General features: G+C 43.0%; 1 protein-coding gene across 1 annotated transcript in view; it reads left to right on the top strand.

Annotated features, from left to right (window-relative positions):
- Window positions 1-13,851, top strand: part of LOC124795829 (protein spire-like) — an 80,607-nt gene that overhangs the window by 24,965 nt on the left and 41,791 nt on the right. Inside the window, exon 4 of the mRNA XM_047259911.1 lies at window positions 9,419-9,647. Within this exon, the coding sequence (XP_047115867.1) occupies window positions 9,419-9,647 (229 nt within the window). The remainder of the gene's footprint in view (window positions 1-9,418; window positions 9,648-13,851) is intronic.

The raw sequence follows: 13,851 nt of genomic DNA, 5'->3' as shown, positions 1-13,851 counted from the left end.
GCTCTTGTCTACGCAACCCCGGCGCCAAATGTAGAGACTCTTCGTGCTCGTATTGTGGACGGCTGTGATACAATACGCCATTCTCCAGGGCTGCATCGGCGCAGCAGGGATTCCATGCGACGGAGGGTGGATGCATGTATCCTCGCTAACGGAGGACATTTTGAACATTTCTTGTAACAAAGTGTTTGAAGTCGCGCTGGTACGTTCTGTTGCTGTGTGTTTCCATTCCATGATTAATGTGATTTGAAGAGAAGTAATAAAATGAGCTCTAACGTGGAAAGTAGGCGTTTCCGGACACATGTCCACATAACATATTTTCTTTCTTTGTGTGTGAGGAATGTTTCCTGAAAGATTGGCCGTACCTTTCTGTAACACCCTGTATATGTGATGAATCACATAAGACTTAACAAGTCTAGTATTAATTACCTGCTTATATATATATATATATATATATATATATATATATATATATATATATATTTTCTCGTTAAGTACGTAAGTAGGGCGATACTTTGTTAAACGTTAAATGCTCGAAAGTATGTGCATCGAGCGAGGTGCGGAAGCGACAAATGTTTGCACGACTCGCATGTTGCGCCCATGGAGACACAGTCGTGCGGTTAGTATGGCCAACCTCTGCGCCCCTCCATTACCTTAGGTTTTACTAGAAAGACTTCTCTGTTTTTAGCCAAGTAGCTATTTTGACGAGAATTAGCTTCCTGATCGAAGACTCACTGAGAAATTGATTAAAGTAGCGACTTTATAGCCTCAGCCCATAAATTATTACTGTGTGTCCCTACAGGAAAAGACAGCCATGCCTTTCCCCGTACATGTTGCTGTAAGCGCGAGATAAGCTATTCCAAATGTAAAATGCTCGTACATTAATATCCAAGGTAACCGCCAGAATGTTGAATCAAACATGCAAACGTGCGTTGCTGGATGTCAGCTTGTGGGCTGAAGTACCATGCCTGTTGCACTTGGTCGGTCAATATAGAGGCGGTTAATGCTGTTCGTGGGTAACACTGTCGCCCCATGATATTCCATGTGTGTTCGATTTGAGGCAGATCTGCCGATCGAGCAGGCCGAGGCAACATGTCGACACTCGGTGGAACATGTCGACACTCGGTGGAACATGTTGGGTTACAACAGCAGTATGTGGGCGCGAGTTACCCAGTTGGAAAACACCCTTCAGAATGCTGTTCAAGAATGGCAGCACAACTGGTCGGATCTCCGGATTGAGATACAAATTTGCAGTCAGGGTGAGTGGGATAACCATGAGAGTGCTCTTGCTGTCACACGAATTCACACCCCAGACCATAACTTCGGGTATAGGTCCAGCGAGACTAGCACGCAGGCAGGGTGGTTGCAGGCCTTCAACTGATCTCCTCTAACCAACACTCGGCCATCATTGGGACAGAGGCAGAACCAGCTTTCATCAGAAAACACAACAAACTTCCACCTTACCGCCCAATGAGCTCTCGCCTGACATCACTAAAGTCGCAAATGGCTGCGGTCGCTTAAGGCATACGGCTCGAAGCGGTTCTTGAAGTAACAGATTTGTAACAGTTCATTGTGTTGCTGTGGTGCTAACTGCTGCTCAGATTGTTGCTGCAGATGCAACACGATGTGCCAGAACCATACGCCGAACAAGGGGTCTCCCCTCTCGGTAGAGCCACGATGTTTCCGGAGTCGGGTCTTCTTGCGACCGTACATTCTCTTCACCACAGCTGCCAGCAATACTGTACAATGGCTACATTCCTGCCAAGTGTTTCTGCAGTGTCGTTGATAATGGCGTCTTTGTCGCCTTGAAGGCATTCTTGACTAACATCAGCTCACCACGACCAATCTGAAAGGTAACTAACGCTCACAAGCGTGTATTTAATGCAAACTTGATTTGCATCCCCATAGTGACGCTACTAGCGCCACTCTTATGCGACAGGCGCGAAATGCTAATATACATCGTGTTTCAAATGTAGAAACACACCTACCAACTTTCGTAGTCTAGGTACTCATTATCGTCGGCAATGTTGCCGACAATTTCACCCTAGTACTCGAAATTGATAACCCGAATGATGATGCCATAGCTTTTCGTGAGGGATAACAGGTCTGCATGTTTGAGGGCCATATGCATACACTCTCTCTCTCTCTCTCTCTCTCTCTCTCTCTCTCTCTCTCTCTCCCTCCTCGTTAGACTCTTGGAGGCGAGTTTTGACAGCAGTCTCATGAATCTTCACAAGGGCATGCCTGGCTTCAGCGGTACAGTAGGTCATCGGCAAAGGGTAGGCATTTGATGTTAATTCTTTTACTTTTTTTATTCTTGTATTTATTCCGAGTATTTCTTTTCACGAAATTTTGATGATTTTATGTAGTATCAGATTGAAAATGGAGTTAACCCATCACCCACCTTACTTCTCCGTGATATCAAAATATTTGGAGATTCCGCCCATGGGTTTCACTTTGAGTTGTCTTTCTCAAATTATGTTGGATTAAATTAGTTGTTTTGTTGTCCACACTAAATATTTATGTAGTACATAAAACAGTGTGGTGCGTTCAGTCTAGTCTAGGTTAAAAAAATAGAGCAAACGTGACCACTGTGAGAATCACCTGATCGCGTCGTCATGTTCAGATTCCAGATCGTTTCTACAAAAGATCTACCTTGTCGTAAGTCTGGCTGGTAATCTACCATTCCATCTGTTACTCTAATCAGGTAAGGACGACGAGAGAGTATTTCTTTGTATGCGAATAGTAGAAGAGAAATACCTCTGTAATTATTTGGATCTGTATTGTCACTTTTGTTTAGGATAAATCAAAGCAGTTTTTCAATCTGTAGGTATAACTTTGCTCTCTCAAATATTCAATCGATAGCTTGTGCTCTGTAAATCATGGTTTGTCTCCGATCTTCAGCAAGTCAACAGTTACTCCGTCTTACCTCAATGCTTCGCTCTTTTCGAGGTGTTAATATGTTGCAATGCATCTTAGCGCGAGACGGTGAAATTGAATCATTGTTGGGGATGCGTCTATGAGATGGCAGTTTTCTGTAAGAGTTTCACAGATCTATAATTTCTCAAAGTAATGCTTCAGAATGTCACAATTAGTCTTTTTACTGGTTTAGTCTGTTTCGTCTAAATTGTAAGCTACGGAAACAAGTGTTGGTTGTTTAAATGAAAGTTTCGCCATTTGGCTTTATAGATTCATTCTGTTGTGCAGTGATTATTTCGGTCTTTGGCCATTTTCTAGTACCACAATGTTAAACATTATCAGACTTCTACAAAATAAGTAATTGTCGAAATATGTAATACAGGTGTCACAGCATATAAATGGGAACATATTCCCAAAGTACAAGGCGGAAACAAAACAAAACATCTATCATTATCTAGGAAATGGTCGCTGCAAATGTAATGGCTGTTCCTGGTGATCATGTGTGGCACAGTTACTAAATGTCTGTAAGACATGCCTATTCCTTTTCTAGCAGACACTTCGTGAATATGTTGTGATTTGTGTTGTAAATTATATGCTGTGACACCTGCATTATATAACCAAATCTGATATACACTTTATCATCATCATTCTTTAAGACTGATTATGCCTTTCAGCGTTCAGTCTGGAGCATAGCCCCCCTTATACAGTTCCTCCATGATCCCCTATTCAGTGCTAACATGGGTGCCTCTTCTGATGTTAAACCTATTACTTCAAAATCATTCTTAACCGAATCCAGGTACCTTCTCCTCGGTCTGCCCCGACTCCTCCTACCCTCTACTGCTGAATCCATGAGTCTCTTGGGTAACCTTGCTTCTCCCATGCGTGTAACCTGACCCCACCATCTAAGCCTGTTCGCCCTGACTGCTACATCTATAGAGTTCATTCCCAGTTTTTCTTTGATTTCCTCATTGTGGACACCCTCCTGCCATTGTTCCCATCTACTAGTACCTGCAATCATCCTAGCTACTTTCATATCCGTAACCTCAACCTTGTTGATAAGGTAACCTGAATCCACCCAGCTTTCGCTCCCATACAACAAAGTTGGTCGAAAGATTGAACGGTGCACAGATAACTTAGTCTTTGTACTGACTTCCTTCTTGCAGAAGAGAGTAGATCGTAGCTGAGCGCTCACTGCATTAGCCTTGCTACACCTCGCTTCCAGTTCTTTCACTATGTTGCCATCCTGTGAGAATATGCATCCTAAGTACTTGAAACCGTCCACCTGTTCTAACTTTGTTCCTCCTATTTGGCACTCAATCCGTTTACATTTCTTTCCCACTGACATTACTTTCGTTTTGGAGATGCTAATCTTCATACCATAGTCCTTACATTTCTGATCTAGCTCTGAAATATTACTTTGCAAACTTTCAATCGAATCTGCCATCACAACTAAGTCATCCGCATATGCAAGACTGCTTATTTTGTGTTCACATATCTTAATCTCACCCAGCCAGTCTATTGTTTTCAACATATGATCCATAAATAATATGAACAACAGTGGAGACAGGTTGCAGCCTTGTCTTACCCCTGAAACTACTCTGAACCATGAACTCAGTTTACCGTCAACTCTAACTGCTGCCTGCCTATCCATGTAAAGACCTTTAATTGCTTGCAAAAGTTTGCCTCCTATTCCATAATCACGTAGAACAGACAATAACTTCCTCCTAGGAACCCGGTCATATGCCTTTACTAGATCTATAAAGCATAGATACAATTCCCTGTTCCACTCATAACACTTCTCCATTATTTGCCGTAAGCTAAAGATCTGGTCCTGACAATCTCTAAGAGGCCTAAACCCACACTGATTTTCATCCAATTGGTCCTCAACTAATACTCGCACTTTCCTTTCAACAATACCTGAGATGATTTTACCCACAACGCTGATTAAAGAGATACCTCTGTAGTTGTTACAATCTTTTCTGTTTCCATGTTTAAAGATTGGTGTGATTACTGCTTTTGTCCAGTCTGATGGAACCTGTCCCAACTGCCAGGCCATTTCAATTATCCTGTGTAGCCATTTAAGACCTGACATTCCACTGTATTTGATGAGTTCCGACTTAATTTCATCCCCCCCAGCCGCTTTATTGCACTGCAATCTATTGACCATTTTTTCCACTTCCTCAAATGTGATCCTATTTCCATCATCATTCCTATCCCATTCTACCTCGAAATCTGAAACATTACTGATCGCATTTTCACCTACATTGAGCAACTCTTCAAAATATTCCCTCCATCTGCCCAAGGCATCCGCAGGATTCACCAGCAGTTTTCCTGACCTGTCCAAAATACTTGTCATTTCCTTCTTATCTCCCTTTCGAAGATTGCTAATTACACTCTAGAATGGTTTTCCAGCAGCTTGAGCCTTAGTCTCCAATCTGTTTCCAAAGTCTTCCCACGATTTCTTCTTGGATGCTGCAATTATCTGTTTGGCTTTGTTTCTTTCTTCAACATAACTTTCTCTGTCTACCTGGGTTCTGGTATGTAGCCATTTTTGATACGCCTTCTTTTTCCTTTTACAGGCTGCCTTGACTGTGTCATTCCACCAAGCTGTTTGCTTCATCCTACTTTTACACACTACTGTTCCAAGACATTCTTTAGCCACTTCTAGTACTGCGTCCCTGTACCTTGTCCATTCCTTTTCCAGTGACTGTAATTGACTACATTCAACTAACTGGTACCTTTCTGAGATCGCTGTTATGTACTTGTGCCTGATTTCCTTATCCTGAAGTTTCTCCACTCTTATCCTCCTACATATGGACCTGACCTCCTGCACTTTCGGCCTCACAATCCCAATTTCACTGCAAATTAAATAATGATCAGTGTCATCAAAGAATCCCCTGAATACACATGTGTCCCTCACAGCCTTCCTGAATTCCTGATCTGTTATTATATAGTCAGTGACAGATCTGGTTCCCCTGCCTTCCCAAGTATACCGGTGAATGTTCTTACGTCACCTCCAAAGGTCCGAGGCATTTTGTTCTGATTGTTGCCAGCATAATATTTAAAGTACCAGGGAAGCAGGTTGCTAGCCTTACTTGCCCCGAGTCCCATTGGGTTTTACCCCTAACGGCTGAGGGACTAACCGGTGGATTTGGTAGTCTTTGCCGTATGAGCACAAAGGTGACCACGACTCCAAAGTAACTGGTATCCAGACTGTCGGGACCACTTACTTGGCCACTCATACGTTGCCCGTTGTTCAGAACTAAGACATGACTACAGGAACCCACACCATGAACCACATATACACTTTAAGACAAAAAAAAAATGCACCACGAAGGTATTATTCGAATAGAACGGAAATCGATGGATATGATGTACAGTCAAACAAATAATTACAATTTCAGAAAAAGTGGATGATTTTTCAAGAGAGAGAGAGCTTCACAAATTGAGCTAGTCAGTAACGTTTTGGTTCACCTGTGGCCCATAAGCAACAACTTACTCGGCTTGGCATTGATTTATAGAGTTGTTGGATGCTCTCCTGGGGATACAGTGACAAATTCTGTTAAACTGGCGCGGTAGATCGCAAAATCCCGAGATGGTTGGAGCACCCTATCCAAATTACTCCAAACGTTCTCGGTTAAGAGAGATCCAGCGACCTTGTTGGCCAAGATAGCGTTTGACAAAAACGAAGACGAGCAGCCGAAACTCTCGCCATATGCGGACAGGTATTATGTTGCTGAAATCTAAGCCCAGAATGGCTTGTCATGATGGGCAACAAAACGGGGAGTAGAGTGTAGTCGACGGACCGTTGTACAGTAAGGGTGCCGCGGAGGACAACCAAAGGGATCTCGCTACGAAAAGAAGTGGCACCCCAGACAATCACTCATGGTTGTAGGGCCACATGGCAGACGACAGTCTGGTTGGTATCCAGCCACTGTCCAGGACGTCTCCAGAGGCGTCTCCGGCCTGGAATTCCATTGATTGGGTTAGAATTGTCTTCAGCGATGATTCGCTTTCACGTTTGCCAGACCCTACGTTGAGCAGCGAGGTCACCGGATATCTCCCCAATTTAGAATATTTGGGGCATTATGGGCTGGGCCCTCCAACTATCTCGGCATTCTGACCATCTAACGCGCCAGTTGGACTCTCTCAATCATTGTCAAGCTGAAGAACTGTTTCCATAAGGACAAAAGGCGGACCAAAACGTTATTGACTTGGTCAGCTATTGAACCTCTTACTCTCGAATAAATCATCCAGCTCTTCTGAAATTGCTTGTACATGTACCGAGTGATAAAGTCAGTATAAATTTGAAAACTGAATAATTCACGGAATAATGTAGATAGAGAGGTACAAATTGACACACATGCTTGGAATGACATGGGGTTTTATTAGAAGCAAAAAAATACAAAAGTTCACAAAATGTCCGACAGATGGCGCTTCATCTGATCAGAATAGCAATAATTAGCTTAACAAAGTAAGACAAAGCAAAGATGATGATCTTTACAGGAAATACTCAATATGTGTACCATCATTCCTCAACAATAGCTGCAGTCGAGGAATAATGTTGTGAACAGCACTGTAGAGCATGTCCGGAGTTATGGTGAGGCATTTGCGTCGGATGTTGTCTTTCAGCATCCCTAGAGATGTCGGTCGATCACGATACACTTGCGACTTCAGGTATCCCTGAAGCCAATAATAGCACGGACCTGGGAGGCCAAGCATGACGAAAGTGGCGGCTGAGCACACGATCATCACCAAACGACGCGCGCAAGAGATCTTTCACGCGTCTTGCAATTTTTTTGATTGTAATAAAACCCCATGTCATTCCAAGCATGTGTGTCAATTTTTACCTCTCTATCTACATTATTACGTGGTTTATTAAGTTTTCAAATTTATACTGACGTTTTTATCACCAGGTGCATCACATTTATCGATTTCCACCCCATTCTGATAATTCTCTCTCTCTCTCTCTCTCTCTCTCTCTCTCTCTCTCTCTCTCTCTCTCTCCCTCTCTCCCCCCCCCCCTCTCCCTCCCTCTCTCTCTCCCCCCCCCCCCTATCTCTCTAGAGTGTATTTGGACAATGATTTTGTTTAGAGAAGTCTGATCGTGTTTAACATTGTGGTACTTGAAAATGGCTAAAAGCCAGAAATCGTGATTGTACAATAGAATAAACAATCTATACACTCAAATGGCGGAACTGTCATTTAAACAGTATGACTGTGCTCCCAAGCTACAGAAAAATCATCAGATATTGGTTGATTTGTGCTTTGCTAGTTCTTCTCTTCCGTGTAATTAATAACTGCCACAGACCGGTAATGAGCGGACAAGCTTACGACAAATACTGCTGAAATAGTTTGCGAATTCTGAAAGAATGAACACTGAAAGGACAGCACTTTTTCAAATAACAAAGGAAAGGGGGAATGAGAGTGGAGCTGTGGGACATGACTTAGTCTTCAGCTCTGCTGGCGGCAATCCCGTTAGCTGTCGCTAAGCGCCCGCTAAGCAGGCTTTGGCTCGCAGTTACGTAGTTGTTCAGGAAGAGCGCTCTTCCCAGAGTTTTGTCACACCCGAGGCTGACTTCTTAAAAGATTCTCAACTAGGACTTTTATCTTGAATCTTCAATTTAAGGACTTCACGAAGAACCTCTGCAACAATTCCTAGTTCGCTGCCAATCTCCGTAGCAACAATGCCACAAGCCAAATGTCATTAAGCTTACTTTTATAATAAATTGTGAAGAGCTTTACACCGACACAGTTTTATTTTATGAAGGTTTTCATGTAGTAACTTCTGTTACCTTCGATATAGACCTCAGCTCTAAATCGGAGAACTTTTTACAAAATTACAATTAAATCACATTTTTCGTTTCAGTTCATTTTCCAGAAACAATCCTTCAATTTTGTTTGTTTTTCATTCGCCTTTTTTTTTTCTTACAATGGTTCTCCTTTTCCAAAGTGTCATTACATCAGTATAGTGAAACAAATTTGGGCTTGCATATTTGAAAAATTAATGCACTCCCGTGCCTCGATGTGTGTGGGATAAAACAGGAATTATATGCCAGAATGAGATTTTCACTCGGCAGCGGAATCTGCGCTGATATGAAACTTCATGGCAGATTAAAATTGTGTACCGGACCGAGACTCGAATTCGGGACCTTTGCCTTTCGCAGGCAAATGCTCTACCAACTGAGCTATCCAAGCTCGCAGGAGAGCTTCTGTTAAGTTTGGAGGGTAGGAGCCGAGGTACTGGCAGAAGTAAAGCTGTGAGGACGGGGCGTGAGTCGTGCTTGGTTAGCTCAGTTGGTAGAGCACTTAACTGCGAAAGGCAAAGGTCCCGAGTTCGAGTCTCGGTCCGGCACATAGTTTTAATCTGCCAGGAAGTTTCAGGAATTACAGGCATAATGGTCTATTCTGAACGAAAATATTTGCTCGAATCACAACAGATATTAAGGCACGGTTTGCACCTTTAATAGGCCAATGTTTCACTCTATTACATACCGAGCAGCACCTCACTGAAGCGGCAAACTGTCTGTTCCAGAGTGACGACGATGACGACGACGAAGACGACGACGTGGATGTAACGTCGCCGACGCGGAACGGCGGCCCCACCCCTGCGTCGTCGACTGCAGCGACCAAGGGCAGCTCGAGTGGCGAAGGTCGCCGCCACCCCTGGCACCGGACAGGTATCCTGACGCACCACGAGTACCACAGCTACATGGACAGCGCTCTCGAGTGTACGCTCTCCAAGTCTTACGTGCCTGTGCCTGTCTGTGTCCTGTGTGGCATGCAGCATGAGCGCCTGGCTAACACGCACGCTCCACCACAGGCCTGACCGACCGACAGACATCTGCCCTCCAGGACGGACCGAGCTACTCGGTAGCGACCTAAAGCTCTTGTGGGTGAAATGTATCCCTGGTGTGTCTGTAAAATCACGTGAAACTGAAATTGGGGGCTATTATTGTGAGCATTTTGGTACAGATCTTAAAGGCTGTCGAACAGATGCGGTAGTAAACAAGTAAGTGACCCATAATGTGTTTGTAGTTCACCTGTGCTCCAGAAGATAACCCTCCCAACTGTACATCACCTCAGTTCATGCTTGTGATACACTACTGGCCATTAAAATTGCTTCACCAAGAAGAAATGCAGATGGTAAACGGGTATTCATTGGACAAATATATTATACTACAACTGACATGTGATTACATTTTCACGTAATTTGGGCGCATAGATCCTGAGAAATCAGTACCCAGAACAACCACCTCTGGCCGTAATAACGGCCTTGATACGCCTGGGAATTGAGTGAAACAGAGCTTGGATGGCGTGTACAGGTACAGCTGCCCATGCAGCTTCAACAGGATACCACAGTTCAACAAGAGTAGTGACTGGCGTATTGTGACCAGCCAGTTGCACAGCCAGCATTGAACAGACGTTTTCAATTGGTGAGAGATCTGGAGAATGTGCTGACCAGGGCAGCAGTCGAACATTTTCTGTATCCAGAAAGGTCCGCACAGGACCTGCAACATGCTGTCGTGCATTATCCTGCTGAAATGTAGGGTTTTGCAGGGATCGAATGAAGGGTACAGCCACGGGTCGTAACGTCCACTGTTCAAAGTGCCTTCAGTGCGAACAAGAGGTGACTGAGACGTGTAACCAATGGCACCCCATACCATCGCACTGGGTGATATGCCAGTCTGGCGATGACGAATACACGCTTCCAGTTTACGTTCACCACGATGTCACCAAACACGGATGCGACCGTCATGATGCTGTAAACAGAACCTGGATTCATCCCAAAAAATGGCATTTTGTCATTCGTCCACCCAGGTTTGTCATTGAGTACACCATCGCAGGCGCTCCTGTCTGTAATGCAGCGTCAAGGGTAACCGCAGCCATGGTCTCCGAGCTCATAGTCCATGCTGCTGCAAATATCGTCGAGCTGTTTGTGCAGATGTTTGTTGTCTTGCAAACGTCCCCATCTGTTGACTCAGGGATCGAGACGTGGCTCCACGATCCGTTGCAGCCATGTAGGTAAGATGCCTGTCATCTCGACTGCTAGTGATAAGAGGCCGTTGGGATCCAGCATGGCGTTCCGTATTACCCTCCTGAACCCACCAATTCCATATTCTGCTAACAGACACTGGACCTAGACCAATGCGAGCAGCAGTGTCACGATACAATAAACCGCGATCGCAATAGGCTGCAATCTGACCTTTATCAAAGTCTGAAATGTGATGGCATGCTTTTCTCCTCTGTACACGAGGCATCACAACGTTTCACCAGGCAACAGCAGTCAATTGCTGTTTGTGTATGAGAAATCGGTTGGAAACTTTCCTCATGTCAGCACATTGGTGTTGCCACCGGCACCAACCTTGTGTGAATGCTCTGAAAAGCTAATCATTTGCGTATCACAGCATCTTATTCCTGTCAGTTAAGTTTCGCATCTGTAGTACGTCATCTTCGTGCTGTAGCAGTTTTAATGGCCAGTAGTGTAGATCACAGACATTATGTTCTTGAGCTGGACAATATTGATGGAGCAGAGCCAGAACAGTTTCACAGAGCCTGCAGGTGTGTACCTCTAGTAGTGTTCTTGCTGCATAATGACACTACAGGTAACAATTTCCTAATGAGCATCATCCAGCACTGTTGATTAGCAGCCAAAGAAAACAGGGATCTCGTAACTAGCAGATAACTGGTGCCCACATTTGAGAAGGAAGTGCCGAAACAAGTCAAAGTGTAACACACTGAAAATTTGTATTTTGTATCCCTTATGATACAGACGAACACTGTCTGTTCACATGTTGAATGAGAGGCCTACAAAGCGTTGGTAGAGTTACAGTTCACAATCGACAGAGCAAGAGTCCCACAAAGGAACAGAGCTGATATCTCGTCAGCCTAACAAGTTTCAAAATGATATTGATAAATAACAGAGAACTGTTAATATGATGGTTTTAATGCTTCATCTGTTCTACATAGTCTTCCACCATTTGAATACAATGCGAAGAGTGTTCATATAACCATGTGAAACTGTCAGAAATGTTGCTCTTTGGTATGTTGGTCAACTCACGTGTCACACTGGCTTAAATATTGTTTGTCTTAAAAGAATCAACCCTTCATGTGAATTTCTGCACTTCGTCATTTTGTGGCAGGTTTGTACTGATAACATCCACAATAATTTTCTTCAATTTTTTCCAAAAAGTCACAGGAGGCAGCCGTGCATTGCTGTTCGTATTCAGGAGTCAAGGTGGGCAGAACAAGCATTGCACATACGTCCATCTCCTTCAAAACATTCTGGAGAAAGTTTTGAACACTTGATTTAGAGATGTTGCTGCATTGCAATTTATGAAACGACCACATTGACACAATATGGTAGCATGTCCACTTCTCGACACAACCTGTTCACAATAGATTAGTAGAACATGTATCTCTTGTTTGCAGTTGTTCATTCAATTTGCCACTGTAGTCACTGCACTGATGTCACTTGTATGCCAGGAATAAAATCAACCTTGCAACCATTTTGATAGATGGTGTAGAGTTGATAGGTACTTTTCCCAAAGAGTGAAATTTTCAATGACTAGTGCAGCAATGAACATAACAAGCATATTTCATACACTTCATTCTCCATACACACACAGGACCATGTTCACCTAGAAGGTATTTTAAACAGCAGCATCAGCTACGTATGTGCAATTTCTGTGTCTGAGCTATCAGTCCACAAACCAAAAGAGTAATTGCACCTTGCCTCATGCTGATCATTAAAAATTAATTTGAAATTCAGGGAACATATTTTACCTGTGCCATTAATGGACGTTCTTCTACATATCCATCAGAATGTGGCAGCAGCATGATTATGCAACTTCTGACTTCAGTGTAGATATCAGCAGGATTACGGATTCCTGGTCACTAGACGAGATGGATGGCTCTTCTAAAAGCTTACAAACTCTCACAATGTAAATTATTCATACAAAGAGATCTGAAATCTTGTGTATAGTAGATACCAGTAGATACAGATTTGTGGACGTTATTGTCCAGACTATTATTTCATGTTACGGAATCCACAATATGTGCGCTTGAATGGATGTAACCTAATCTGATAAAATTTTATTACCATGCTTGCATCAGTGTTGGTAGCCATTACTGTGAACATTCATTGCTGATATGCATTTATGCAATTAACAATGGTTTATTATTGGCATGGTATTCCATTACACTGTTACTTATAACAGAGTGATAATTTATTGTTAATAAATAACAGTTCACAACAACTTGGTCAGTTCACAAGTTCCCTGTATCAAAAGCTCAGTATACTGGCCCTTATGTCTAATATCAGTTTTGCATACTGTAACTGAAACACCTTGTATAATGATGCATTAAAAGCATCTGGTCCCACTCTATGAATAGTTTTCGAAGATCACAAGAACTGAATTGTTCTGTGCAATTTGTTCAGAAAGGTTACACTGTAGCAGAGTAGTTCACAAAACTGTCATCTAGATTATAAATAATTTGTTAGTAAAGGAGACGACTTGTCGAACTCTCTCATGGCTTCAAATGCCACTAGCATTTCATAACTGTATAAAGTCCACATTTACTAAGGCTGAGAGGGTCATGGTTACAGTTACTCACTGAATTACTCATTCCCTCAGTGACATTTTGGGTGTTTCAGGTACTGCACTTGGCAGTGGATTAAGCAACAGTGGAATGAGATGCTCATTGTTTTATGAATCATGATGACTAGGGAATACAAGGAAAGTATCAACTTAAGAAAACTGATGCTGATGCAAGGGGCAAGGTCAAATGGGCATGCTACCTTGAATGCTGTAGTTATAGACTTGAAATTGAAATTTGGAAGCAACAACAGCACTTGTATCACTTGTCAAAGGGTGTTTTCACACACCGTTACATGGAGAAATGCAATTATAAAGGTTCATTGCCACTAAATTC

The sequence above is a fragment of the Schistocerca piceifrons genome, chromosome 4, assembly GCF_021461385.2.
Source record: "Schistocerca piceifrons isolate TAMUIC-IGC-003096 chromosome 4, iqSchPice1.1, whole genome shotgun sequence".
In the NCBI taxonomy this organism is placed as follows: Eukaryota; Metazoa; Arthropoda; class Insecta; order Orthoptera; family Acrididae; genus Schistocerca; species Schistocerca piceifrons.
The sequence above is the reverse complement of the archived record's forward strand: the minus strand, read 5'-3'. Positions and strand labels throughout refer to the sequence as shown.